The sequence below is a fragment of the Panicum hallii genome, chromosome 5 (assembly GCF_002211085.1).
Source record: "Panicum hallii strain FIL2 chromosome 5, PHallii_v3.1, whole genome shotgun sequence".
In the NCBI taxonomy this organism is placed as follows: domain Eukaryota; kingdom Viridiplantae; phylum Streptophyta; class Magnoliopsida; order Poales; family Poaceae; genus Panicum; species Panicum hallii.
In genome coordinates this window covers 8,184,029-8,211,637 of record NC_038046.1, presented here as the reverse complement: position 1 = coordinate 8,211,637, position 27,609 = coordinate 8,184,029, and the positions used below count along the sequence as shown (strand labels likewise).

At 47.5% G+C, this 27,609-nt stretch overlaps 4 protein-coding genes across 8 annotated transcripts; 3 read left to right on the top strand and 1 right to left on the bottom strand.

The window, feature by feature from the left end:
- The first annotated feature begins 305 nt into the window (after positions 1 to 305).
- Positions 306 to 3,612, top strand: LOC112895622 (protein CHUP1, chloroplastic-like). Of its 4 annotated transcripts, XM_025963597.1 has the most exons (8): positions 307 to 457; positions 1,164 to 1,277; positions 1,341 to 2,278; positions 2,357 to 2,488; positions 2,646 to 2,833; positions 2,949 to 3,060; positions 3,153 to 3,287; positions 3,371 to 3,612. In XM_025963597.1, the coding sequence occupies exons 3-8, from the start codon at positions 1,571 to 1,573 to the stop codon at positions 3,449 to 3,451; spliced, it is 1,356 nt and encodes a 451-aa protein (XP_025819382.1). In that variant the 5' UTR covers positions 307 to 457; positions 1,164 to 1,277; positions 1,341 to 1,570; the 3' UTR covers positions 3,452 to 3,612. The 4 variants fall into 4 exon arrangements, with proteins under 4 accessions (XP_025819383.1, XP_025819380.1, XP_025819382.1 ...); XM_025963598.1 differs by having other exon boundaries at positions 306 to 1,277; positions 1,350 to 2,278; XM_025963595.1 differs by having other exon boundaries at positions 306 to 1,277.
- Positions 3,613 to 4,099: 487 nt separating this feature from the next.
- On the bottom strand, positions 4,100 to 6,312 carry LOC112895624. Of its 2 annotated transcripts, XM_025963601.1 has the most exons (5): positions 5,955 to 6,312; positions 5,739 to 5,849; positions 4,775 to 4,843; positions 4,582 to 4,632; positions 4,100 to 4,465 (listed from the first exon to the last, which is right to left on the bottom strand). In XM_025963601.1, exons 1-4 carry the CDS (start codon positions 6,213 to 6,215, stop codon positions 4,606 to 4,608), a joined length of 468 nt encoding a protein of 155 aa, XP_025819386.1. In that variant the 5' UTR covers positions 6,216 to 6,312; the 3' UTR covers positions 4,100 to 4,465; positions 4,582 to 4,605. The 2 variants fall into 2 exon arrangements, with proteins under 2 accessions (XP_025819386.1, XP_025819385.1); XM_025963600.1 differs by lacking the exon at positions 4,582 to 4,632.
- Positions 6,313 to 9,287: 2,975 nt separating this feature from the next.
- LOC112893330 (conserved oligomeric Golgi complex subunit 1) lies at positions 9,288 to 15,748 on the top strand. The gene is made up of 6 exons (XM_025960596.1): positions 9,288 to 11,604; positions 12,249 to 12,443; positions 13,083 to 13,387; positions 13,505 to 13,690; positions 14,349 to 14,526; positions 14,991 to 15,748. Exons 1-6 carry the CDS (start codon positions 9,388 to 9,390, stop codon positions 15,132 to 15,134), a joined length of 3,225 nt encoding a protein of 1,074 aa, XP_025816381.1. The 5' UTR covers positions 9,288 to 9,387; the 3' UTR covers positions 15,135 to 15,748.
- Positions 15,749 to 20,792: 5,044 nt separating this feature from the next.
- LOC112895275 (aspartic proteinase-like protein 2) lies at positions 20,793 to 26,012 on the top strand. The gene is made up of 10 exons (XM_025963220.1): positions 20,793 to 21,052; positions 22,354 to 22,483; positions 22,598 to 22,857; positions 23,885 to 24,112; positions 24,375 to 24,537; positions 24,649 to 24,722; positions 24,816 to 24,912; positions 24,993 to 25,059; positions 25,440 to 25,511; positions 25,610 to 26,012. The coding sequence occupies exons 1-10, from the start codon at positions 20,793 to 20,795 to the stop codon at positions 25,783 to 25,785; spliced, it is 1,527 nt and encodes a 508-aa protein (XP_025819005.1). The 3' UTR covers positions 25,786 to 26,012.
- Positions 26,013 to 27,609: the final 1,597 nt, after the last annotated feature.

The window sequence follows — 27,609 nt, the reverse complement described above, 5'->3', positions numbered from 1 at the left end:
TTATTATTTTTCTTTTTATCTAGAACAGTAATCAGTCAGTGAAGCTAGCGCATCTTTCGGAGACGTCTTACAAAGTCGGGGGTCAGCTAGCTGAACTGAGTACTGACAAATAAGCAAGAGATAATTAAGACTGCTCAGCAGTTTTCTTGCTGAAAAACTGCTCTGAGTTGTTTACGCTTTGGATGGGTTGATATATGGTTGAGCCATCAGTAGCGATGTGAATGGAGGGAATTCTGTTGTTCCATCGAAATGCCGCACCTACTTTCCCACTGTCTCCAACAGCTAACTTTGTTGTTTGCTGCCAGCTATAAGTAGCAGCAGGCAAGGCAATCCTCCACTGATTCCCATAGTTTAGAGCTGGGCTTCTTGTCTCCTGCTTGCATTCTACAAAATCCAATTGCCTGCCTCCTGCTGCCCCGTAGTACAATTTTGCAGATCGAAGCATGAACCATCTCTTGTGAGTAACTTTTCTTCTTCCTTGTCGTCTTTTTCTTCTTCTTCTTCTTTGCCGAAAGGTTGGTTGAGACCTGCTGCAGATTTTTGTTTGGAGGATGATTTTTTAATTCAGGGAATGGGGTTGGTCTGCCTATCATGCATGCATGTTTCGTGATTATGGCATTGCTTAAAGTACAATACTAACTACTCCTATGAGTTGATTGAAAAGAGTTTGTTTTTGTCAGTTATGAGTGCAAGGGAGAGCCCCTAACTAGATATTTTTTGTTTTAAAAAATATTGGCAATTAGTCAGAACCAGCAGACATATGTTGCGTTCAGGAACCACCTAAGTAGTAGTCATTACTCATTAACTGGCTGGCCATCTTTCTGAAAGTGTTGCAGGATATGCATCCGTCTGATCTGATCTGTTACTCAATACATATGGAATACTAGTAGGAGTGCAAATTGGTGACCCTTAGGTGCATCTCCAACCCTTTTTAGTTCAAATTTTTGTGCTACTTCTCCAAAATGAGATCCAATTTTAGAAAATTAGCACAAATATTTGAACTAAAGAGGGTTGGAGGTCAACCTAAGGGTCACCAATTTGCACCCCTAGTAAAATACTAGGTACCATGAATGGATGGATGTCCTTGTCCTCTGTTACTGTGATGTGTCCCTCCCAATTCCATTTCACAATTTCACATAGATGCTGGGTCATGGTTTTACCAGCAAGCAAACAAGCATTCATTTTATGGTCATGGCTGCTGGACCTGAGCATTCATGTTCGTGTTCTTCTGTTCCCTTCGTCGGCAGCAGAGCTACCGTGGCCTGTCTGATGATCGCGTACGTGCACTGTCTTGCAAAATTAACAGTTTTGTTTTTTCTGTTATTAATATTGTCTCGCAGTACATACAGTTGAATACATCTGGTCACAGCGGCCAAGTAAGAAATGGTTCTCCCTCACATGGCGCATCCAGCGAGAGCTAGTCTGGCTGGTCCTTGTCAACGGCCTGTCCTGCTGCTGCTTTCTTGGTAGTTCATTGGAGTAGCACTGCTCACTCAGCGATCTGCGTTCCATCGCCAGCAGAGGCTAATCCAGATCGCATCAGCCAACCCAACAATCGCCGGCAGCCAGCATGAAGCAACAAGTTGTGAGCAGCAACGGCAGCTCGCCGTCGCCGTCTCCGGCAGCCGCGCGAACGCGGGCATCACGACCGCCGCCGCCCAAAGTCAGGCAACCTCCTGCTGCTCCAGGGGTGAAGGCCAGGCCAAGAACCACCCCCACCACCACCACCATGTCGGCGGCCGCGGCGGCGGCGAGGAGGCAGCTGCCCGTACCTGCGCCTGCGCCGGTGAGGAGGGCCATAAGCAGCAGGGACAAAGAGGATCCTGACAAGGAGACAGTGGAGGAGGAGGTCGTGCGCCTGCGTGCAGAGGTGGAGGCCCTGCGCAGGGAGGTGCAGCGCCTGCTCCGCCTCAACGCCGACCTGGCCCTTGCGCAGAGAGGGCAGGGCAAGGCCATCGGCAGCAGTGATATTCCGCCACAGCAAGACAAAGACAGCCATGATCCTGCAACCAACAGACCACAGCCTCCCAGCAAGACTCCCGGCGTAGTCCCTGCACGGCCGCCCCCGCCGCCGCCACCGCCGCCACGGCAGCAAAAGCCGAAAGGCTCTTCAGCTCCGATCACAAGCCCGGTGAGCAAGGCCGCCGCAGTGGTGGACATGTACAACTCGCTGACCAACAGCAAGAAGCCGCCGCAGAACGCTGACAGAGGCCGAAGCCATCATCACCACAGCAGCATCGTTGGGGAGCTGCAGAACCGCTCCAGGCACCTGCTAGCGGTGCGTCGCCATCCCTCGTTTTCTCTGAAATTAGCAGGCGATTTACCCGCCATTCTGATTTTCTTTCCAATCGCTCAGATCAAAGCGGACGTCGAAACAAAAGCAGAGCTCATCGAAGATCTCATCAAGAAAATCCACACCAGCACCTACACCGACGTGGAGCAGGTGCTTACCTTCGTGGACTGGCTGGATCAACAGCTTTCTACTCTGGTAAGGTTTTTTTTCCCTTAGAAAGCAAAGCTGCCCTCGCATTTCCATCTCTATGTAACGCATGCATCCTGCATCCACGCTTGTTCTTCAGTCACTTACTACCGATGTAAACTTATTAACCTGTGCTCCAAAATCCTAATCACCTGCAATTCTGCAGTCTGACGAGACCGCCGTCCTGAAGCACTTCAACTGGCCGGAGAGGAAAGCCGATGCGCTCCGGGAAGCCGCCTCCGAGTACCGGCATCTCAAGTGCCTTCTAGCAGACATCTCTTCCTTGAACGATGACGGCGGCAGCCCTTCGCCCTGCGATTCAATTCTCAGGAAGATCTCAAGCTTGCTGGACAGGTACGCATGGCAACAGCAATTGCAGAATTCATCTGCACTACTGTACAAATACAAAAATCTTTCGCTAATGGCTAATGCTAATAACTAATTGAATATACGATCTGCTGCTTGCCAGATTGGAGAAGAGCATGAGCAGGCTGGTGAATCTGCGGAGCTCGGCGATGCCAACCTACAAGGAGCTGCGAATCCCAACTGACTGGATGCTTGATTCAGGGGTTACCTCGAAGGTTGTCTGTCTAGATCGATCTCGCTGTAGTCTTTTCTTCTTGTGGTCTACTATTAGGTTAAGTGGGTTGGAGTAACTCGTTGCTCTGTGCAGATGAGGTTGGCGTCGGTGAACCTGGCGAAGGTGTACACGAAGAGAGTCCTCAAGGAACTGGATGGCAGGGATACGGCTGGGAACGAGGCTGCTCTGGTCGCTCAGAGCGTGCGCTTCACCTACAGGGTCCACCAGGTTCGCCGCTCTACATGCATCTTCCTCGAACCCTTACTGCGAATCCTGGATGCCCATAATCTGTATGTATGATTTGTTTGTAGTTTGCTGGAGGGCTCGACGGCGAAGCGATGCACGCCTTTGAAGAGCTAAGAAGGCGGGTTCGTCCGGTCTCCTCGTCTTAGCCGCATCTACATGGACATGGTGGAGATCAAGAGTCAAGCCCCCCACTAGATCCTCTTCTTCTTTGTGTAGCATAATCGTTGCGGCGCCTGTCATTTGAGGGCTTGTACAATGACATGTAATGAGACAACTAAGAGTTGGTTTAAGTGCCCGCGAACCCCAATGCTAATCGTAGCTGAGGCGCTAATCTCCGGTGCTAAGCAGAGCCATGGCGACGGCCGTGGACCTGCCATGCTTACGACAAACACCGAGCACGGCTCAGTGAGGGCAGCGTGCACGCTGTGGATAGAAGAGGCGTCAGTTGCGCGGTCAGGTCGGGACGGTGTCTAGCCGTGACGGGCATTGTCATCTCTGATCGGTTTCGTTAAGCAATCGATTAGATGCTTGACCGCGAACCGCCGCGATACCATGCGTGGACGCGACAGGAAGATTGTGTGGGCCTCCCGTAAGGGCACCCAGATCTTACACCAACATTTGGGCTGAAAGCCACAGGGGAGCAAACAGGTTCACAACTCTCAAACAAAATCGGAGGCAAACAAGGAACTTTCCGACGAGAACTCGCCACCACATGTGACCTGCGGCTGACAACAAAAACTGATCTAGCAACAGAACAGATTGTGGTAAGAAAGTTTTTTTTAAAAAAAAAGCACTTTGCCTTCGAACCTGAACGGTATATTTTCTCAGTGGATCAATGTTTCATGATCATAAAAGAAGTATTACACGCAATGTGCTTATAATGGCGGCGGAGGCTGCGCCCGGGCTCCGTACAGAACTACTACTCACTAATCGTTACCGTGCTCCCGATGCCATATCCCGTCCCATCAGGCGATGCAGCTTGAGATATGCAAAAGAATGTGGTTTCTATCCGTGTCTCCTCTGATTTCCTGTCATTCGGGTCTTGTAACTTCAGCAAGCAGGTGGATACAACAACAGCTGGCATTGGACGGAACTGATCTGCCGTGCGCCTACTTGTTTGCGATAGATGAGTCCATAACACTGCATGACTTGTCCATGAACTGCACAAGTGCGGAGGAGAAATATTAGGAAGGAATCATGAATGCAATTTCTTGAGATAGGCAAGAATAATGAGGTGAGAATCAAGATTCACTTCACAAAAATACAGAGCAACTACCATTCTAACATTGCAACTGTCTCCTTAGGTCTGAATTTGAGTAAATCTCATCTGATAATATAGAAGAGTAGAAAGTTATATAGTGACCTAACATATACTAGCACGAACTCAGAGTTCATAGATGTGTAGTACTTCATATAACTCAAATAAACAGTGCATCAAATATATGAAAAAGTATGCTGCTAAGTCTTACCTTTTTCATAGAATGCAACTCCCGTCCAAAAGGCTCTAGGAACTTCAAATCTATATCAAGGGGCCAAACCTGCATACAAGGAAAAAGAATGGTATTTAAAAAACATATAATTCACATTGAATTGGTTCCATTTTCTTTTGTAAAGGCATCCAAATTTTGTAGGCATTAATGCATTATAGTTTTCAAATTATCATCAAAGCAAACAAATGTAAAAAGCTAGACAGGCAATGTATTCCAATACTCAAACCCCTAATATGAGCTGATTTATAGAATGTATTTCTTATCTCTGATGCAATTTACGTGACCACAGACTTGCCGATTAACACTTTGAACAATGGTCCTTGCTTAATAATTACAACAGCAGCCTTCAATAGTGAAAAATCAGTTTCATAAACATGATCACGAAAGTGAGAGACGCAGGATCAATGTTCAATAATCTCCCTAACAAGTAAGGCTTCTATTCGCTCAGATAGAATTAGAAAGACTACAGTAAGAAGAGATGAATGTGAAGAGGTACCAAGTATCAACCATAATTAGAAGTTACAAGCACAGCCAAATAAACTGACACGGTACCAAGTATTAACCATAATTAGAGGTTACAAGCACAGCCAAATAAACTGACACTTGACACCATTAATGCTTTCATGTAATATACTGTGTATTTCTTTCTCGTTATTTGCACTGCAACTAAAACGACAAAACCGACCACACAACCTGTTCAATAGCAAGCAAGGCATGACAGTTGATGATCAAATCAGCAACAATCAATGATGAAATTAACGATCAACCAACTGACCCAGGAGGTCAGGGCTTCCAAGCAGGACACATAATTGAGCGAGATCGGCCACGAGTACCATCACGAAACATACTTAACAGCATCGAATAACTAATAGATACATCAATTGCATACGAACCACGACGGAATTTCTAACATACTAAGATCAGGATGTTGATGGATTCATACCTTGAGCCCCATGAGCCTTAGCGGCGCCTGCTGTCCGGGTACGATGCACTCCGGCCCGGCTGCCTCCGCGAAGGCCTCCATGGCCAGCCCCTCCCCGATCGGATCCGGATGCTGCGGAGAAACCAACCAGCCACCAGAATTAGCCTTCCTCCCCACCAACCTTAACCCAAACCAACCGCAATCAAGCCGGAGAGGACGGGTGCGCGGCGCACGTACCTTCATGACGGCGAGGGCGTATGCGGCGGAGTCGTCCTGCGCTGCGACGCGCAGGACGGGCGCGTGGTGGATGCGCGGGACGGGCCGGATCCCCTGCCCCCCCGGGGCGGTGGCCGCGGTGGCGCGCCAGGGCGCGTCGTCGCCCGCGAGGAGCGGCCGCTTGGAGCCGGCGTGGGGGGAGACGGACGAGGCCGCGGGGGCGGTGGTGGTGGCCGCCGGGAGGGCGGCCGGCGAGGAGGTGGTGGTGGTGAGGGACGCCATCGGATAAGGCGGAGGGGGCGGGGGGTGGAAGCGTTCCGCTTGCGTGTTGGGCTCGCTCGCGCTGTGGGGAGGCGAGAGGCGAGAGATGGGAGCGGGTGGGGGGAGGGATCTTTTATGAACCGCGGGGGCGGGGGATCGGGTGGGGTCGAGTCGGTCGGTCCGGTCCGAGTCAGCCGACGCGGTGCGTGTGTGGTTCGGGGAAGGGGGGACGGGGACGCGGTGTGGGCGGTTGCGCTGCTGGGTCGATGACGGGTGGGGCCGGGGCTTTGTACCGGGCCGATGGGATTAGACGGGTACGTATGGTTTTCGCTGGACGAGTTTGAGTTTGCTTGGGTGCTTGGCTAGAAAGGAAGTGATGATCTGTCTCGAAGGTTCTCTAAATTGATAAAGTATTAGTCAACGTATTGATGCTGCTTAACATATACGCTGCTAAGTGCTAAATGTAAATACGATGCCAAAACTCGAATGTTCAAAGGTACCTTTACATGTAGGTGCATCTTTTGAAGGTTATCGTAGGTGAGACTCAAACATGAGTTCGAATTACGCCCAAAACCATTTAAAAGGTCAAATTTGAGTTAAAATTCACCTTCCATTATCTTAAATCATAATCTGTACAATAATATGCACCCCAGTTTGTACAGCTCGTTAAAAAGATGGGGAAAACCGAAAGAAAAAATGAGCTAAAAAAATCAATGAACCCCTCTCATGCAATTCTCCTTCTCTGTGTTGACTATCCCCTATTACGTGCCAGTTCATATTCATTTCCCCAGCAACTAGAATATTGGTCTCAGTTCTGACCACGTGCGGGACGACGGCGGTTTCTTTTGTTGCTCATCAAGAATCACCTTACATAGAATCACTTTCGTGGGGATATCGCCGCCTCTGTCGATGCCGTCGCGTTTACCGCCGAAGACTTTGACGTTGACGTCAACGTCGACCTCCGCCGCGCCGTTGCTCCACTCCGACGACAGGCGGTCGCGGAGCCGCTCCGACAGCTCCACGCCCTCGCCCCGCGCCTCCGCCTCCACGGCCTTGTCCCAGCGCCTCCCCGCGCAATCCCTCGGCTCCGTGGTTGCCCAACCGAGCGCGACGCTCGAGTAGAGGACGGTCACGTCCGCACGGTCGACGCACGTGTTGCGCGGATGGAGGGTGAGGTTGAACGCCGGCGAGAGCACCGCCTCCGCCGCCGGGCCGATGCCGTCGTAGCCGACGAGGTGGACGGAGAAGGAGGGGAGGCTCAGGAACGCCATGTACCTCAGCGCGACGATGCAGGTCGTGGCGCATATGACGAACGCGACCTGCCATACGGTGCACGCGCCGCGCCTGGCCGGCGGCGCGCGGTGGCCGCGGCCACCAACTCTGGCCGGACGCCGTTCCGCCGTCACGCGGATCGACTTGCCCGCCGCGCTCACCCGTGAAACGTGATCTGTCTCGTCGGCGAGCCTGCCTACGTGCGTGGATTAGGCTCTGGGTGACTGGGTGACGAGGGCTTGAGGTCAACTTGCCTGCGTAACGTGATCTTCTATCTATTCGTGTCCGTCTCCGTCAGGGAGAGAACGGGAGGTCAAGTTCGGCCCGGATTCATGCGGAGCACGAGTCTCTTCCTGCTATATCAACACAAATAGATCAGGCGGTCAGATTTTTATAGGTGTTTAATTCGATCGATGGCCGCCGCCGACAGCTCACGCGGCAGCGGCGGCGGCGAGAGGCCCCCTTCGCTGCTGGAACGGCACCCGCGCGGTGTTCTGGTGCTTGACGTGCGCCATCCCCTCGTTCCGCGTCGGCAACGAGCTCAACAGGCGCCCGTTCTGCGCCGAGCGGGGCAGAGTGGCGGTGTCGTACGCGGGGGTGCCCCTCGCGCGCGCCGCCCTCCCGGGGTTCTGCGTGCCGGGGGCTTGGGGGGGGGGGGGGTGGCGGGGCGTCGGCACCGTGCCCGTCGTGGCCGCGGGCGAGGGGATGCGGGGGGTGCCCGCCGGGCTGTTGCGCCTGCGGATGGAGGAGCAGCGCCAGCGGCGGGAGAGGGTGCCGCTGTCGGTGCAGGTGACCATGGAGAAGTTCACCGGCCGTAGCGCCGCGCCCGCGCCGATGCTGGTGTGGCGCCGCGCGATGCTGGATGGGCAGCCTGTGTAGCCGCCGTCGCTCTGCCCGCGCTTCTCTGTTGTCGATGCCGAGCATGTTTTAGATGGCTGGAACAGTGGTCCCACAATAGTTACTCCCTCCATTAAGTGAGCACTCTACTATTTTGTTCGCGCAACTATGTTCCGGTTGTTGTCGGAAAGAAAAAAGTGTTCCTGTTGTGCGTGCGCAAGTATAGCTGTTCGACGTATCCACCTGTGTAACATTTTTGGGATTTCTGTGTGTCGTTTCTGATTTTTAGACATGTCTCATTTTAGCAGGCTGGGCGTTCACATGATAATGAGAAAAATCATATGATATTTCGTGGCTCACGCAAGTGTACTTTTCCCGTGATGGTATGGTGTTACTTTTAGAGAACGATGTAATCAACTGCTCTAGGAGAAACTAGGCAACCCAAGTGCCCAAATCGAAGTAGACCTTGACACATTATTGATGCTGCTGCGAGGCTTAGCACTGAAGCAAATCACGAAATTAAGTCAATTCTTCCTGGGCAAGTGGTTTGGACTTTTTTGGAGTTGCACATGCTATACAAGACAGTAGGTGTTAGTTGCTAATGGCGTAGCAGAGCATTAACTTGACTAGGAAGCTCCTTTCATCCTAAGTCTTTAGTACTTCAAAACATTGTTTACATACAGTTTCAGAAAAAAAAAACATAGTAGTTTAGATACGCCCCGTTGCGCTTAGACTCTTCGTGCTGATACCGCGTGGCGTTTGCAATTTCTACCTCCATCAACTCAAATCCTAAAACTAACGGCCCACCAAACTACGCACCAGCATAGCCACCTTCCCGCCCACTGACAAACTGCCCCACCGTTCTCCAACAAGGCTCCCAGCACCCGGTCCACCAAGCCTGCACTCTCTGACTAACCGGGCCCACGCTTGACTTAACATCGGCCCCACCCAACACCCTCCTTCCACCTCGTCCTGCTAACTCTCAAACGAACGTGCGCCTCTTCACTAGTCAGTCTCTCCCCCGCCCCCCTCCTCCGATCCCCTCCTGGATCTCGCCGCCCGCTAGAAGGCAAGCGCGGTCGCGATGCCTGCGGCGGCCGTCCAAGGCGGCGGAGGCGCGGCCGACGCCGAGGAGCTGTTCCGCACCAAGCGCATACCGGAGATCCGCGCGGCCGAGGGCGCCACCCGCCGCGAGATCTCCGCCAAGGAGGAGGAGCTCCGGCAGCTCGTCGGCCGCAGCTACCGCGACCTGCTCGACTCCGCGGACTCAATCCTCCTCATCAAACAGTCCTCCGACTCCATCTCCGACAACCTCTCCCGCATCTCCGGCTCCCTCTCGTCGCTCTCGCTGCCGCCCGAGCCCTCCCCGGCCGCGAGCGCCGCCTCGGCGTCCCCGTCCGCTGGCGGGCGCGCGAGGCTCTACGCGCTTGCCGCGCGCGCCAAGTACCTGGTCGACACGCCTGAGCACATCTGGGGCCGGCTCGACGAGGGCCTCCTCCTGGAGGCGGCGGGGCGGTACCTGCGGGCTCAGGTCGTGCACGGTCGGCTCTCCCGCGACTCCGCGGCCGCCGCGCGGTTCCCGCTCCTCACGCACCAGGCGCAGCTCGTGGAGGCGTTCCGGCCGCAGATCGCCCAGCGCGCGCGCGAGCGCCTCGCCGACCGCCGCCTCCCCGTAGCGGCCCACGCTGACGCGCTCGCGGCCGTGGCTGCGATCGACGCGCCGTCGCTCGCCCCGCCCCAGGCGCTCCTCCTCTTCCTTACCTCGCGCCGGGCTTGGATCACCCAAGCCCTAACGGGGCTCGCCTCGGATCTGTCATCGTACACCTCCGTGCTGTGCGATGTCGCGAGGATCGTGCGTATCACGCTTGGCCACGTTGGGCAATTGTTTTTGCCTGCGCTCAGTGATATGCCGCTGTTCTTCAAGACAGTGCTCGAGAAGACGCCACCTGAGCAGCTATTTGGCGGCCTCCCAGACCCTGATGAGGAAGCGCGGCTGTGGAAGGAGCACACGAACCAGCTTGAGGCTACAATGGTGCTGCTTGAGCCAGATGCCGTAGCACAGGCCTGTACAGATTGGCTCAAGGAATGTTGTGCTGAAACTTTTGGTGCGATTGCTGGGGGGCAAAAGTTGGCTGATGCCATTGAGAGTGGGGAGCTACTTGGATCAGTGCAAAGGCTTGTACGTGACACGCTAGATGAGAGGGATGGGTTGGAGGGGAGTTTGGAACAGTGGCTGAAGAGCGTCTTTGGGTCAGAAATTGAATCGCCATGGGATCAGATCCGTGGGTTGATTTTGAAGGACGGCAAAGATATTTTTGAGGATTGGATGGAGGAAGCATTTGTGCGGCGGATGAAGGACATTTTGCATTCAGAGCTTGATAGTTTGGGTGCAAGTGTTAATGTGAAGGAATCAATTGATTCTATTGGTGCCAATGTTGATCCAAAGGGTGCTGGAGATTTCCTTGCATACCTGCAGAAGTCTTCAAAGGGCGGTGGTTTCTGGTTCTCAGAGTCTAAGATCAAGAAAGGAGGAGTTTTGGCACACTTGAAACCAATTGCTGATGAGAATGATTTCCATAGCTGCCTAACCTCATATTTTGGGCCAGAAGTTAGTCGGATCAGGAATGCAATTGACAGCAAATGCAAGAGTATTCTGGATGATCTGTTAAGCTTTGTGGAGTCACATAATGCAGCCCCAAGACTAAAGGAATTAGTGCCATACCTCCAGGAGAAATGCTATAGGACCATCTCGGGAGTACTGAAAGAATTGGAAGCTGAGCTTAGAAAGCTCTCTGCTTTGTTGGGGACCAAAAAGGAGGATAATGACATACCTGCAGCATCTATTATAGCGGAGAGGGCTCTATTCATTGGTCGTCTGTTGTTTGCGCTGAGATACCACTCAAGCCATGTACCCCTGATATTAGGCTCTCCAAGGGAGTGGGTGAGGGAGGCTGGTGGTGCAGCATTTGCCAGGTTATCATCACCTACACCAAGACACTCAAGGGCATCTTTTGATTCTTCGATGTCTTTTACCCCCAGAAGACGCACATTTGACAGTCCTAGGAGTCCTGGAATGCAAATATCGGATAGCCCCAGGAAACAAACTATTGCTGCCGCTGTATCTTTGTTTGGAGCTGATGATAGATCCAACCCTAGACTCGATGAACTCAACAAGACCCTGCAGTCACTTTGCATCATGGCTCATAGTGTATGGATATCATGGGTGTCCACTGAATTATCACATATTCTTTCATATGATCTCAATAAAGATGATTCACTATCCTCTTCAACTCCTTTGAGGGTATGCCTTCGAACCCACTTGTCATTGTGATCATTGTTAGTGTATAATACAGTGTAGCATTGAATTGCGTAACTGCATTTTATTTGCATTATCAACTGAGGAATAGGGAGGGTTGATATTATAGTGACGTTAACATATGCTAATTATTGGACATCTCTGAACAGATAGAAGGCAATATCTCTTTGTACTGTACCTAGAAAGACTAGGGAAATTAAGGAAAATAGCAGGTAGGTCTAGTTTATGAGGTTTGGTCTTGCCTGATGAAGGGCAGCAACTTTGGGAGTAAGTCTCATGAGATGTCCAAGAATGGATTTTAAAAGTGCAGTGTTTGATTGCGGATCTAGAAAAATATGTGCCACTATTTTGAAAGGCTGCCGCCTTGCCCACCTAGGCAGTGACTAGATCATTCGGCGCTTGGTGTCACCATCGTGCATATTGCTTAATTACTACCTAGGTGCCTGCTTAGGAGCTATCAGGTGCTTAGCATCACTGGTATTCATTGCCTAAGTCAATGACTAATTTTACTATTTTAGCCAGAGTTTTCATCATCAACCTCAAGCTATTGTGTGCCAAAATAATGATCTCATGCTTTTGTTGGGCATTGAATTCTAGTTGTTTTAATTCTGGTTTCGTTGCCTTGTCAGGGTTGGGAAGTCACACTCATCAAACAAGGGGAAACAGCTGAGGGCCCCTTGGAGATGAAAATAGCTCTTCCATCAATGCCTTCATTGTATATCATATCCTTTCTTTATCAAGCATGTTTGGAGATTCATAAAGTTGGAGGGCACATCCTGGACAGAATTATCTTGCATAATTTTGCATGGGAGCTACTGCAGAAGGTATGTCCCATTGTCCCCGTTACAAGTTCACGAACAGTTGATGCATTGGACAAAAACTGGAGGATTTTTATCAAACATTTAGTCAAGAATCCAAGAGTTAACTCTTTGAGTTAGGTGTAACTATAAGCTGTTTCTTCTTGGATCTGCATAAACCACAAAATAGCTTCTTTGTTGTTCTAATTTGTTACAGTTGAGTTTTTGGAACTTTATTTGCAGGCTCTTTGTCTGCATATGTTGGGTTATAGATATTTCACACCAGAATGATAAATCTACAAGAACACTGGCACATCTTAAGAAACAAGTTCTTTGGCTTGTTCCGTTGGAGTAAATTATTAGTCAAACTATTGTTAAGAAAGATTTCTTGTTCTTTATAAATAGTAATGTATCCTCGATTTAGGTGGCCATGTTGTCTACAAAGTACAAACTGGAACTAGTGCCTTCATCTAGACAATAGGCATTACTGCTTGAGTACTTCAGCTTCAAAAATGTTCCAAGTGTATTTGATTTTTAGATGGCCTAACTTGCTGCATGTGTTCATAGAAGTATTTGTCTCAACCAGCGCTGATGAAGATTCCATATGAACCTGGCAGTATAGGTCTTTCGAGCAATATGATCTAACTTTTATTTAAATGTATGCAGGTCATTAATATTTATGAAAAATTCCTTGTATCTATTGAATCTGGGAATTCTCGGGTTTCAGAGAAAGGAGTTTTGCAAATACTGCTAGACTTGCGTTTCATTGGTGATGTCCTATCAGGAGGCAAAAGTTCTTCCACCAACACTACTGAAACACAGACAAAACAGGATTCTTTACCAAGCATCGTCACCAAGTCTTCCTTCAGGAGAAAACAGTCACAGTCACATGCAGGATCAGCTGCTATAGAGCCTATAAATAAGTTAATCAGTAAGCTCTCGCAGAGATTGGATCCAATAGACTGGGCCACGTAAGAACTCTTCTGATTTAAATTGTTATACCTGTCAAGTCATTAAAATATGTGAGAAATAAACTAAAGACTCCTGCATTATGTTCCTACCAACTGAAACAATATGTCTTGCAACAGGTATGAACCTTACCTCTGGGAGAACGAGAAGCAATCTTACAAGCGTTATGTCGTTCTTTTTGGTTTTTTGGTCCAATTGAATCACATGTACACTGGTACTGTACAAAAGTTACCAACAAAGTCAAATGCAGATTCAAATATCATGAGGTGCTCTCAGGTTCCAAGATTCAAGTACCTACCAATCAGGTAAGTAATCGGTGTGATGCATAAATAACTAAATACAGGTTTATATTGTTGTCAAGTGCATTCTGTAGACAAGTTTGAAAGATGCTCTCGACATCTAGTTTCACGATCAGGCAACTTATCAGCTTTGTACCCACCTGTGCAATCAGCGGAAATAGCTACGATATGATAACAACAAAAGTATGCATAACACTATTTGTTGATAAGATATTCATGGATGGGTAGTAAAACCTGATGTATTTTTATGCCATTATTCTGGAGCATGTAATTGGCACTGATCTTGATAGCAGTGGTTTATCTGCTAAATGTCAAGAGCTTACTTTATTGAGGCATATTCAGTGTTCCATCCTCACACAGTGTCATTACAACTAACAAATTTTGGGTGCAACTTTACAGTCTGTTCTAGGCTATTGTACGTGGAAATGACAAAGTTGAAAGTAAAATTATGTAGGTTATATATATTTTTGAAATGTGCTCATTCTGCAGTTAGAGACCTGTAAAGGATCATTCTTCTATTAGTTTTGTCCCCTTTTTTTGTTTAGGAATCCGTGCTAGGAGTTCTAATTTCTAAGGGGCATTTTTCAGGTGGCTTGTGAAGAAGAAGAATATATTAGCTAGTTTGTTGATTCTAATCAGTTCGTATTTGTCTTTTTGCCTGCAGTGCCCCAGCTATATCATCAAGACCACACAAATCATCACTACAGTCACCATCTGGTGACAGTGGCTCTAAAGGTCCTTGGAAATCATATTCAAATGGTGATAGATCTACTGCACCAGAATTTGATGATAATGCAAGTCTTGTTGGTGCTGCTCCATTGCTTAAGTCATTTGTTACTCAGGTGAGTAACTGGCTACAAGTTTATTTATTTTTAACTTCAATTCATAAGCTAAACAAACAAATAATCATTAAATTTATCCATCAATATTCATTCTGCCTAGTTGAGGAAGTTTTGGTTATTATGATAGGAAATGCTTAGGAAATTATCACTAGGACATAACATTTTCGTTTGGAAGCATGGGAAATGAATTGAGCACTAACTGGTCTAAACTGTGTGATTATCAGTTTATCACTAGGACATAACATTTTCTTTCGGAAGCCAACAGGGTCTTCTCTATACTTTTGATTTTTCATTAATCCTTAAGCTTTGGAAATGGGAAGAAATATTTCTTTTTCTTTTAGTGAAATTCAGTTCTGGTGTTCTGTCAACACCATCCACGAATCTTATTTACACCACCTAAAATCTGGCATGTTTCTTTTAACTGATATATTCAACTAAGTATCCCATGTCATGCTATTCATCAGGTCGGGAGCAAATTTGGGGAGAACACATCGAGATGGGGGTCCATGCTCTCTGATGGCCAGGTCGGTAAGCTAAGTGACATTCTTCCTGGACCAGCAGCTGGGTTTTTCTCTTCTTTCACATCTGGAGTTCGATATGATTCATAGCCACGGTACCATGAGCCTTGATCTTCAACCTATACCTTGTATACGTTAAACGGAAATCCACACCTGTCATCGAGAGATCGTCACCACTGTTGGCAGGTGTAGTCTGCCATTGGAAATCTGTTGGTTACAGAATGACGCCACATAGTTGGCCCGGTATCACTCGGCTTATCCTTGCTACGCCTCTTCAGATTCTTTGTTGTGGCTGGGCAGTTTCATGGAGAAGCCCAAGAAAACATGATGCCAAGAAGACAATCCCTGTTCAGTCTGGTGCCTGGACACAGATTTCGGGAGTGGTTAAGGAAATCAAATGCGCTTTCAGTGTGTTTTCCTGCTTGCGATTTGACACAGTACATAGGACAAAGCAAGTGCTGATATTGGATGACATTTTTGCGGACTCGGACCATCTTGTGGATACTGACACATGAAGTGGTGAGAAGAATTTTGGGCGTCCATTCTTTCTTTCTTTCTTTTCCTCTTCTTTGTCTCGATGAGTCAGGAGGAAATTTTTTTGGAACAGTGCTGAAACTGCAAGGTTTGTGGTTTTCCATGTAGGCAAAGTTGCTGATGTGTACAATGGAAAATATAGAAATAAAGTCTGTATTGTCCCCTTTGAACCTGCTCTCATTTCTCTGAAAAGGAAAAAAAAGCTGTTGCAACAGCCTGAATTTGTACGTGGCTAATTATGGTGGCAGAAACCAGTAAACCACCGCAAAGCAAGTATCCAAAGGCTCCAAGCTTGGACCACCGAAGAGAAAGGTTGGCTGTGGCAGGCGTAAGGTTGGTGTGCCCGAAGCCCGCACAGCAAGCGGTTGCGCCGCGCCGGTGGATGGGATGTTAATCTCAGCCGCGCGATGGCGGCCGGTGCCATGGATTGGAAGGTTTCTGGCTGGAAAGGTGCCCCCTTTTCCCTGCTGATGCGTACGTGAGTGACGGTCCGTGTACCGTGGCGTGCGCGACCGACCCCCTTCTTCAGCCCGTTCGAAGGAGAGGAGTAACGGCATGGCAATATGGCTGGCCGTTCTTGTGGTCGTATCCGACGATAAGCGTGGCTTTGGAACGACCTTGGAGTCTGGATGATTCGTCGGTGGTCCGTCCGGTACGGTGTGGCGTACCATTGACCACCTTCACCGGTGCCCAGACGCCAGACGTGGAATCGCTTTAGAAGGCCGTAGAGAGGAGCACGGGCTAAACACACACGGGCCCTCGGTCACTCTCCCGTGCCCGCGTCGTTGCGTTGCGTCGCGTCCGAACTCGGAAGCCGCCGCACGTGGCGCCGTCCAAGCAAGGAAGACTGGAAGAGAGCTCCCGACCCGACGTCGGTCGCTCCGTGTCCGGAGTTTCTGCGCGAGCCAGCGCAGCGCGGCCGACGACTTCTCTCTGCGCCGCCGCGTCGGACCGATCCAGGGCCGCCGCAGGTGCCCCGTGGTCTCATAGGCGCCGGCGGTGTACGTGGTGTTGTTGGAACAGAAAAGGAAGGTTCGGGGGTGGTTAGGGGCCGAAGCACCGTGGACCTGTCGAAGCCGCTTGTTCTCACTTCCCTCCTTTCACCGTACGTGGGCTGCTCTGCTTCAGCATTGGTGGGGAGAGTGCAAGGTTGCAACGTGCAAGGTTGCAACTTGCAAGTTGGATGTGTAGATAGATATAGCTGGTAGGTACTAGCTAGCTAGGCGCTAGGGAGTAGGGATCTTAACCAGTTAATCCCTATGGGCTATTGAATGTTAGCCGAGTGTTAGGGTTATGTCACTCGCAGAATCTTTTTCCTCTCAGCTTCGTCGAATGCGCAATAAACTACTCTTGAGTCGTGGTGGGCTTACATTCGGTTATATGTTTGTTGATACATTTATAGGATCTAGATTGCTTGTGTGTTACAACGGGACAACAAGTCGAGGTTAATGTGGGGTACGTTTTAACCCATTATCTAAGGCTTGGGGCTTTTTTATAAAAGGGGGCTAAGTTAAAGATCTAAGAACTTGTTTGTAAGATTTAGAGATTTAGTTGAAGCATCTAGGAAGCTCCAGATCCACAAATTAATATACACTCCTCTTATCTTCTCCTCCTCCTCCTCTAAACTCTCTAATTGTACTGCAAAATCCACCGAACATGTGCATCAGATGATCCTCTTGCCGGTCTCGAAACCCCAAGCACACACTTTTTTGCGGGGTGATTGGGCACGGGCACACTTTGACTGCGATCTCTATGTTTCGTCTCGGCCTGTGGTGGGGTTAGGAGGGAGACACCTTTTTTGCGGGGTGATTGGGCACGGGCACACTTTGATGCGCGAGGGCTGTGCTGGTGCGGTGAGGTGTGGCCGTAAAGCCGGCCAGTGGCGACATGTCCACATCCCGGCCAGGTCTTCTTCCCTTTCCAAAACCGGCGCCGCCCCGCCCCCCCCCCCCCCCCCCCAGGTTGCTTAGCGCCAAAGCTAATTGTTTAGTTTCAGCCTAACTACAAGTGGTTAGTCATAAGAAAGAGGCCGTGTCCTCCTGTTTTACGTTAACGGTTTAAGCTTTTGGGTGAACTGATCGGTGTGGTGAGTTAGATTTCATGTTTAGCCAATAGTAACACTCTTGAAGCTAGCTATGGTTACCTTAGCTACAAGAGGTTTGATAGTTTCAAGCATCTTTTATTCTAGAGTAAATATTGCATGCCCTCTTATGCATAGTTTGTGCTAATGATATCATTTGCGAATTGCGAGCTCTTCATGAAAGTTACAACTTACACATGCTACAGGGTAAACCCACCGGGTAAAGGCAGACTAAAACTCATGAAAGTAACACGGAGGAGCCAAAAGAGGGGAAATAATGCTTTCTGTGCCATACAGCTCATTATGCCACTTCCTCTCGTCAGAAAATGAAGAATAAACAAAGAAACCGAACTCTCGACAACATACATAAAAATGTTTAAGGGGAAGAAGCTCATCAGTTAATTCAAGCGGGCAAGAACTAACGAATATATTTGAAGACCATCATACGACGAAAGTTTGTTTGGAGAAAAAAGTTTGATTAGTGGAGATCAACAACTACAGAGCAAACAAGCAACGTTGCTGGTCACAAGCCCGCAACTGTCTTCCTTTGACTAGGATATCAATTGTTGAGCAATGATTTGTCTCCCTAATCTTGAGTTGACTTGCTTAACTTCTCAATCAGTCTTCTCACGACAATAACAACTAGATGCTCTAGTGTTTGGTACAATGGCAATCCCTGCTGATTGAACTGGCCTCACCTAACTGTGGCTACATTCTGATTGACATATATAGAAAAACTGAAAGCTTCAAAACTCAAAGCCATTCAGCTGGCAAGTACATTGTTCAGCTGCACATGAGTGGCATAATTTTATAATTCAGTTTTCAGTTTTTTCCCTCTCGCTCTGTCTGAACCAGTACTTGATCATCATCATCATCATCGAGCTGTTTTTTTCCAACGAATCATCATCATAGAAGTATAATACTGTAAAGAGAATCTCTGAAGGGAATGTGGCACGCTGTACTACACAATAAACAAACACGTTATGCTAGAAAAATTATTGGACCTTTCATGAGCAGTGAAAAGATTGAATCTTTTTGTCAACTCTTTATCAGTCCTAACCAACCCAGCACTAAACAAATGTCCCAAAGGCAGTTTCTGAGGAGTATACACTACTGTCCAGATATAAATAGGGTGGTAGTACTGGTACATCACCAATTCTCGGAACTTGCGCTGGAAACAAAGAAGCGCACGCTAGATCCACAGATTCCGTGTAGCACATTTGATTGCTTGACCAACTCATGTGACCAATCCATTGCAGCAGCAGGCAGCTGCAAGAGTAGTCTCTCCAGCTTGTGCCGCATGCTTTTGTTCCTTTCTCCGGTCAGTACGGCACGGGACACAAGAAACTGGAAGCTTTGGAGGAACCATTTGGCATCTTTTTCAGAACAGTTTTTTTCTCCTATCAGTACTCTGCTAATCCCTTGTGCTTAATCGCAAGCATTGGGATGCCAAAGTGTCAGCTGCAAATATACCCATGAGAACTCCACGGAAACCATATTTATACACATAGCATATTTCCTTCGAAGTTCTCGCGGAGCTGATGCGGAATTTCCATGTTCCAAGGGGGGCGCACGATCTCTCGCTATCACTGTCAGTCGTTCTCGGTCACCCATTTGCCATTTGGTGCAAGAAACACATTTCGGGCAGGACCAGTGAAGGATGCGTGTGGCAGAGGCTGACGACGACACGGCTTGCATTGCAAAGAGCAATATAGTGCACGATGCATGACCGGAGTAGCTTGCCGTTGTTTCGGTGCTTCAGCCTGAACCAGCCAACGAACCGCCAGTTGCGTCCAGGACAGGGCAGCAGCTTCCCAGCAACGGCACAGGCAGGCAGGCACGCACGCCATGCCAAGCCACCTACCTGGAAGAAGATTTCTACCTGCCCCATGAGAGGAGAGGAGAGGAGAGGAAGGAGATAAGATGCTCAGGCGTCAAGTCATCGTTTTGGGATCAAGGCTTGTTTCTAGAGACCCTCATCATTGGGTAGGAACATTCCCAGCTCGCTTCGGAAGTTTCTTCCCCAGTCATGCACGTTTTTTTTCCTCCCTGTGTTTTTTTTGGGTGACAACAATTCAACCTACAGTTGCTTTCACGCTATCTTGTTAAACCGCTCGACAGAGATGATTGGTTCAGTGTCTTCAGTACTGTGGTCGTAGAAAACTGCAGTTTTCTATTGTCCTAGTGTGGATCAGTTGCCAGTCCATCACTGTTCCTTTTCTTTTGAATCCAGGGGATGACCGGATGATACCATCGCCATCGATAGCTGAAGTTCATCGCTCAAATTCTGCACGCGCTTTCTATGAGTAGCAATAGCTGAATATGTTGTTGAAAACTCTGAAAGTCTACATCGATGCAGAAAAAGAACGTATGTTCTAGAGCAGTCTACTTCGTACATGCCAATTGCCAAATGACAATCAGCAAAGGCTGTTCATGTTACAATTCTTTACGTTTGTTGGGAGAGCACCTATGTTAGCCTACTATCACTTGTTTAGGATGCCACATTTGGCAGCTATCGATCTATCATTGGCTCCATGAAAATGCTGCCTACAGCCAAGAAAAGAAGAGGAGGCAAGTATTATATTGTAGCAAAGATATTGAGCTTTAATTGAATGGATATATACAATGTCAATATACATTCCAACCCATGATCTCATCATTTTTAGCTGCCCCTCTTTGAATAATTCAGACTGTTACTCAAAACCAAACCAAACCCATCACTTTGGTCAAAGGCAGGAAAGAAAGGCAACAGAGGAGCAGAGAGAGGCCATGCCAAGGAGGGGTGAAAAAGTAGTCCGGACTATAAAGACGGCGGAAGCAACCGAAGACACAAGAGAGGGAAGAGAGGGAGGCGCACACAGCAGCAGCCCACACGTAATCCTTTCCCCGTGATTTCACACTTCCCCCTCAATTCCCAGACGATTTAGAAATCCAGGCCTCGAGGAGGGGGTATATACGCCCGCGCCAAGGAATTAGCGGCTCTTCCGAGGAGCTCGGCGCGAAAAAGAAAGGAGCCCTCGAATTTCGCTACGGCCACAACGCGCAGCCGCCGCGCCGCGCCGTGCTCGCTCCTTTCTCGCCGCGTCTGGTGACGGGGCCCCCCACGTCCACCCCCGCTGCGGCTGCCTGCCCCGATGAGGCCGCCGGAGGTGGCGGTGGCCGTCGCCGCGGCCGTCGCGGTGGCGGCGCTCCTCGTGCCCGCGGCGGCGTCGGTTCCGTTGCTGCCGGCGGCGCTGGCGTTGCAGCGGGCGGTGCCTCACAAGGGGGTCGCCCTGGAGGAGCTGAGGCGGAGGGACTGGGCGCGGCACCGGAGCTCCAGGAGGGGGCTGCTCGGGGGCGTCGCCGGCGTGGTGGACTTCCCCGTCGAGGGCTCCGCCAACCCGTTCATGGTCGGGTGAGTGAGCTGCCGCCTCGCTTTTCCTCCCTGTTGTCTGGTGGCGGTTTCGGTTCGGTTGGGGTTGGGTCGGCCGTTTGCGGTTGATGGATGGAAGCGTGGGAGGGAAATTCGAGCATCGTTTTCGGTTCCTTGGTTCGGGCGGTGAGCTGAAATCGCTCCTTTCGCTGAATCGATTGATCTGCTGGCAGTTCGTCGGCTAGGCTGCTTATTTCCATTCCTTTACCCAGTCAAATGAGCGATGCTGTGCCGTTACTCGGTGACTTTTTGCTGGTGGATTTCGCTTGCATTCCGCCAAGTTCTTTCGAACATTTTTCTCGTTTCTTTTGTTAGGAGTTTGAGGATTTTTGCGAGCCTAGTTGAATTTTGCTTCACTCCATAGATTCGTTCACTTCATCCCAATAATGCTGCTATCATGTAAATTAACTCTTGCGTGGTGCATTTCATTACTCTACTTTTGTCAACCTATTTCTTACTGCGGAACCCAATCCTAATGGATTCACTTGTAAAAGAAATCCAATACGAAAAGAGTTCATCTTGCACTGTTTTGCTTCTCTTGGATAGTAGATTTGTAGAGTTGGTTCCAGACTATGCAGCTTCCATTGGACGCAATCCTTTCTTTATTTCACTTTCCTCCGTTGCTTTTGCTTAAGGTCAATTCCTTCATATGGAAAAAGAGTATGATTTTTCTTCTGAGGCCGCAATTGAGTAATTCCCTCTTCTGTAGATTTCTTGTCCTATTGCTTACGCGTTCAATTCAAAGCAGGAAAAGTACCTTGTGCAGCAGTAACCCAGAAGCTGTACAGACAGGATTATTTACAGGGACCTCAGTAATTTTCAGCCATTAATCATAGAGAGGCGGCTAATGCCTGGCAACAACCCTATGGTTTCCATTTTATATCTTTAGGAGCAGCAATTTTGTATTCTCGCTTATGATTCTGCCAATGCTTGCAGTGTGCAGGTTGAGTCTGGCCCCCTTATACCAAATTCCTGATTTTAGTTTAGGCTGTAGAATATCGTTCCTTATTGAATGTGGTAATTTGTCACACAAGAATGCTATTCGTTCCTATCCTCGGATGGGTTAGGATACACATTTCAATCTGTTATCCAGCACTTACCATTGTGTTGTGATTGATCGACATGCTATGCAGCATTTCCATTTCACCAGTTCATACATATTTTCATTCTGCAATTGGGCTTGTTGGTTCTAATTTCAACAAGGACACACCTTTGTTTTTAGTCTATTATCCAACATACTCCTTTTGACTATTATATCATAATGTTTGACTTTGAATTTGTAGGCTCTACTTTACCCGTGTGAAATTGGGAAACCCGGCAAAGGAATTCTTTGTCCAGATTGACACTGGCAGTGATATACTGTGGGTAACTTGCAGTCCTTGTACTGGTTGCCCGACGTCAAGTGGACTCAATGTGAGGCCAACTTCTTATCTTTGAATTTTAACAAGTGCATACATTTTCAACCAATGTTACATGTTAGCCTAAGGAGCTCCTTCTGATTAATAAATTTCTATTTTTGTTCCTCAGATCCAGTTGGAGTCCTTCAGCCCTGACACTTCATCAACATCATCCAGAATAACATGCTCTGATGATAGATGTACAGCTGCACTCCACACAGGGGAAGCAGTCTGCCAAACCTCGGATTCCCCAAGCAGCCCTTGTGGGTACACTTTCACCTATGGTGATGGAAGTGGGACATCAGGGTACTATGTGTCTGACACGATGTATTTTGATACTGTCATGGGAAATGAGCAGACTGCCAATTCGTCTGCTTCAATTGTTTTCGGGTATAGTTTCCTTGGAGCCCTATGTTATCTTAAGTAACTGAAACTTACAATTGCTACCTGATGATATCTTTAACGAGATGCCATTAGAAACACTGTTAGAGAGGTCCAACTGTAGGTATGGTGACCATTAACAATTTCACATGGTGTTGGTCCTCAATAATGTGAATCATTACATATTAATAACAATAATCGCAAGTACGGATAACTTTTTCGAAGAACCTAGTACGGATAACTTTAGATGTTTTATTGATTGGGTTGGTACAAATGACAGGTTAAGTGGCAACTAACTGTCAATTTCCTGAAACGAGCAGATTGCTTGTTGCTTTTGCATGCATACTTCCTTTCCTTATTGTCGTCCAAGGCAAAAAAAGAAAAAAAATCCTTGATGGTCAACCTGAAAAATGCGTTATAAATTATAATTATTCCTTCCATCTGCAGGCACAGGATGCTAGCATGTTGCTAGAATTGTATTGCATTCCTTTGATCCCTGATAAAGTGATTACTCCCTCCGTCCCAGCATATAAGGCGTAACCACATCTGGTTCAAAGACCAAGAAACATATTTAATTCTCTCTATCAACACTAGTATTACTGCATCGATGTACGTGTGTATAGAGAGAGAGCGTCTTATATTATGGGACTTGAGTAAAAAGTGGTTACGCCTTATATATTAGGACGGAGGGAGTAGATGTCTATTCTCATATTCTCTAGATTGCATACTGTATTGTGTCAGTGGTCATACTGTTATGTGCCCAAAAGTTTAACCTCACAGTTATGTGCAAAATCTTTGAGTAGTTGGAGTTGACGGCCTTGTTCTTGCTCTCATAGTCTATGCATCAGCTCTTTGAGTTGTTGGAGTTGGCAGCCTTGTTCTTTTTTCTTATTCTATTCATCAGCTTCAATAGTAGCTATATTTCTTGATTGCAAATTTTCTTACTCATTACCCTTAAATGTGATTTTTTTTCTGCCAAACATTGTCAGTAGAAATTCTTTACCAGCTTATGAATGTTTCAATTCCTTCCGAGCAGATGTAGCAACTCACAGTCAGGAGACCTGACGAAGGCAGATAGAGCAGTTGATGGGATTTTTGGGTTTGGACAGCATCAGTTGTCTGTAGTCTCACAACTGAATTCACTTGGAGTTTCCCCTAGGGTGTTTTCTCATTGCCTGAAAGGTTCTGACAACGGTGGTGGCATTCTTGTGCTTGGTGAAATTGTGGAGCCAGGCTTAGTCTATACCCCACTGGTTCCATCACAGTAAGTTTCATCCCTGGAATTACTTTGGGTGTAAAACTTCAGAAATCTGCATTGCTATCGTATGTTTTAGTAGCCATTCTACTGTGATTGTTGTGATAGATTCAACATATTATAATATATACTTACGAGTTAGACAACTTTTATATAGCTTAGTTTATGTTCTGTTGATTCTTGAACAACCATTTCTGTGTTGACAAGTTGTGAACCTCCTGTATTCCTGATACTAATCACTGCTTGTGCCAATATTTTAAATGAAGTACAGGCCTCATTACAACTTGAATCTGGAAAGCATTGCTGTCAATGGTCAAAAGCTACCCATTGATTCATCCTTGTTTACAACGTCAAATACACAAGGAACAATTGTGGATTCAGGAACAACATTGGCATACCTTGCAGATGGAGCCTATGATCCATTTGTTACTTCGGTGAGTTTCATAGGGCGCGCAATTTTTTTCATAGAAAACCAATACTCAGCGAGTCTGCATTATCTACTTATTTGTGATGTGATTGTTAATTGCCATTATTCATACATGCAGATAGCTGCTGCAGTCTCTCCATCTGTACGCTCTCTTGTCAGCAAAGGGAACCAATGCTTTCTTACTTCCAGCAGGTTTTATTCTTCTTTCTGGGAATGAACTATGATGTTAACAGCTTTCTCCTTTGATACCCCAAATTTCTTACAAGTTTTGTTTCCATTTGGCAGTGTTGACTCATCGTTTCCAACCGTGACCCTTTATTTTATGGGTGGTGTTGCGATGACGGTTAAGCCAGAGAACTATCTTTTGCAGCAGGCTTCTGTTGTAAGTCAGCTGTATATCTGATTAAATGCTTCTAGGAGACTGTCTCATGTTTTATAATATCATGCTGGTCATGGTTGCAGGACAACAATGTATTGTGGTGCATTGGCTGGCAAAGGAACCAGGGCCAAGAAATAACTATACTCGGAGGTTAGTCAGTCTAACTCTGGACAGAATTAGCCAATTTAGCTTGCATCTAGCTATAAGATTTGAGGGTCTGTTACATGATATGGTTTTATGAAATAAACTAAGCTGTCCATAGGTAAAGCATAAGCACAGGTTTTGGTGCTGAAACAAGGGCATTCAGGTCTAAAAATCTTCCTGACTTCTGCCTCCGTAGTTTTTTCCCCTTATGCTTTGCTGTTGCTACTATTTCTAATGCAAACATTGACTGGCCAGCAACTCCTATTAGGTTCCAGCTTTACACTGGTTGACAGCCACTAATGTGCATAGATGTCCGGCATGCAAAACCTCTCTGGAGCCTAATTGTTTTCTCTTTGGTGCTAACTATGTGGCCCCTCTTGTCGCAGATCTTGTCTTAAAGGATAAGATATTCGTGTACGACTTGGCGAACATGCGCATGGGCTGGGCCGATTACGACTGTACGCATACATTCCTTGAGGCCACCAGTTCTTCTAGTTTTTTTTTCCTCTCCAGCTCCTCTTCACCTTCTCTGCGATTAACACTTTCCCTTTGGCAGGTTCGATGTCGGTGAACGTCACCACGTCGTCGGGGAAGAACCAGTACGTGAACACCGGGCAGTACGACGTGAACGGCTCCACGCGGCGCGCGTCGTACAAGAGTTTGATACCAGCCGGGATCGCCGCCATGGTTGTGCATATGCTCGTTTTCGGCGGCGGCGTCTCGCGTAGATAGCAGTGCAGGCCGGCTAACTGACAATGTGATTCGATTCTTTATTGCGTTGGTGTATTCAGAGCTGAGAGACGTCGCCGTCCCTGCTGCCCCTAGTCAGTCGCCAGTTCCACGGGCGGAGAAGAGCTGCCATGACCTGAGCATTCTTACTGTACATACAGAAAATGAAAGGTCCATTGTTCATGGAGCACGGCATCCTTTCTCTAAAATTGCAGCCCCGTTCTTCCGCCTCTCGTTCTAATCGTTTTCTCTGAAATTTAATCTGGCAAAATTTGGATGCCTGAGAAAATGTTATAAGAAAAACATGTCCGAGAAAAAAGATTCTGGCAAAATATAAATTGAAAGAGAAGAAACATGAAGCAAGAGCCAGCAGCAGGATGCTGGTGGATGCCACGCTCACACTACAGGAAAAACGTCGTGCACGTTAGTAACACAATTTAGTCCGGTACGTAGCAGTTATTTTAGTACCGGAGGTATTTTAGTATGGGTCCAAATTTGAAAGGCACCGGAGCTATTTTATATCGGGCCAAAGACACCGATCGACCGGACCAACGCACCACTCGATACAATACCGGTCAGTATCTTGACCTGGTACTAAATGGTCCTCGTGTTACTTAAAAAAGAAAGCATTCCCTATCTAATTATATGTGATGCGTATGTGAGATAGTAAGAAAGCTACATATGAGACCGGAGGTTGTGAATTCAAATCCTTGCGGCCGCGCACACGTATTTACATGTGAAAAATTCACATAACTTGTGACTTGGGGTACTGTGCGTGTGCAAGCCTCCCGACGGTTTGTAATATCTTTTCTTGGTGGCGCGGCACGTTTAGTTCCGGTTGCTGCAACTGGTACCTAACGGTACTGGTCAACCCGACCGGTACTAAACGCGCTCTACGCCCGCGGCGTGTAAGTGGATGGATGAGATCAAAACTCTATTTTCTATTTCTTAAAAAAAGACCATACAATTATATACTTTTATAAGTGTAGAACAATAAATTAATCAATTTATCCTAAACATGATATATTGGAAGGTGGAAGGTGTAATTTTTAAGAGAAACAATGAACCATAAGCCACATACTTACTCCGTCCCAAGAAACAACTTATTTTAGGATTCAAAATTTGTCCCGAAAATAAGTCATCTTACCCTATTTAGAAAGTGCATGTGCATGCAAAAATCAATTAATATCAAAATATAGGTAATAAATAGGGGCAAACATAGTCATTTTACGTTCTTGTTAATTTGTTCTAAAATTTTTAAGATAATTTATTTTTTAGGACGGAGGGAGTAGACTTGTTGGGTTGTCTCATCTAGCCCGTCAAACTTGCGGTTTATTTCCTCCTCGCAAAAAAAAACTTACGGTTTATTTCCAAAACCATTTAAAGTTCCACATTTGTCTCACTTAACACCCTAATTTACTTTCTCGCTTCCTGAACTTGCACATGTCTCACTTAACACCCTCGAACTTGCACATATGAAACAATGTATTTTTACTATGGAAAAAGTCCGTTTCCTTAGATTTTATTAAATATGATAAATATGATTAGTGAAAAAATTACATACCAGATAGAATATTTAAAAGAGGATTAAATAAAAATGAAAGAAAAAGAAAAATAAGGTTCTAACGAAAAGCAAAAAGAAAACAAAAGCAAAAACACTATCTGGCCCGCGCGCCAAGGCCCACGCAGGCAGCGCGCGCCTCCCCGTCCGTACAGGAGACAAAAGCATTCCGTCGCGCGCGCGACGAATGGACGCGGCACATCGGCCCTTCGTTTCCTCCCTGATTCCCATTTCCCTCCCTCCGGCCTTTCTGCTTCCCGCCCTCT

Bases quoted from the DNA above. Each gene is read 5' to 3' on its own strand.
- LOC112895622 (XM_025963598.1), top strand. From the start codon at position 1,571: ATGAAGCAACAAGTTGTGAGCAGCAACGGCAGCTCGCCGTCGCCGTCT. The intron at 3,061-3,152 runs GTTGTCTGTCTA...TGCTCTGTGCAG, and splicing joins ATTCAGGGGTTACCTCGAAG to ATGAGGTTGGCGTCGGTGAA. The intron at 3,288-3,370 runs GTTCGCCGCTCT...ATTTGTTTGTAG, and splicing joins TCACCTACAGGGTCCACCAG to TTTGCTGGAGGGCTCGACGG.
- LOC112895275 (XM_025963220.1), top strand. From the start codon at position 20,793: ATGAGGCCGCCGGAGGTGGCGGTGGCCGTCGCCGCGGCCGTCGCGGTG. The intron at 21,053-22,353 runs GTGAGTGAGCTG...TTGAATTTGTAG, and splicing joins GCCAACCCGTTCATGGTCGG to GCTCTACTTTACCCGTGTGA. The intron at 24,723-24,815 runs GTTTTATTCTTC...TCCATTTGGCAG, and splicing joins TGCTTTCTTACTTCCAGCAG to TGTTGACTCATCGTTTCCAA.
- LOC112893330 (XM_025960596.1), top strand. From the start codon at position 9,388: ATGCCTGCGGCGGCCGTCCAAGGCGGCGGAGGCGCGGCCGACGCCGAG. The intron at 13,388-13,504 runs GTAAGAACTCTT...GTCTTGCAACAG, and splicing joins GATCCAATAGACTGGGCCAC to GTATGAACCTTACCTCTGGG. The intron at 14,527-14,990 runs GTGAGTAACTGG...GCTATTCATCAG, and splicing joins TTAAGTCATTTGTTACTCAG to GTCGGGAGCAAATTTGGGGA.
- LOC112895624 (XM_025963600.1), bottom strand. From the start codon at position 6,215: ATGGCGTCCCTCACCACCACCACCTCCTCGCCGGCCGCCCTCCCGGCG. The intron at 5,850-5,954 runs GTACGTGCGCCG...GTTTCTCCGCAG, and splicing joins ACGCCCTCGCCGTCATGAAG to CATCCGGATCCGATCGGGGA. The intron at 4,844-5,738 runs GTATGAATCCAT...CCTTGTATGCAG, and splicing joins TAAGGCTCATGGGGCTCAAG to GTTTGGCCCCTTGATATAGA.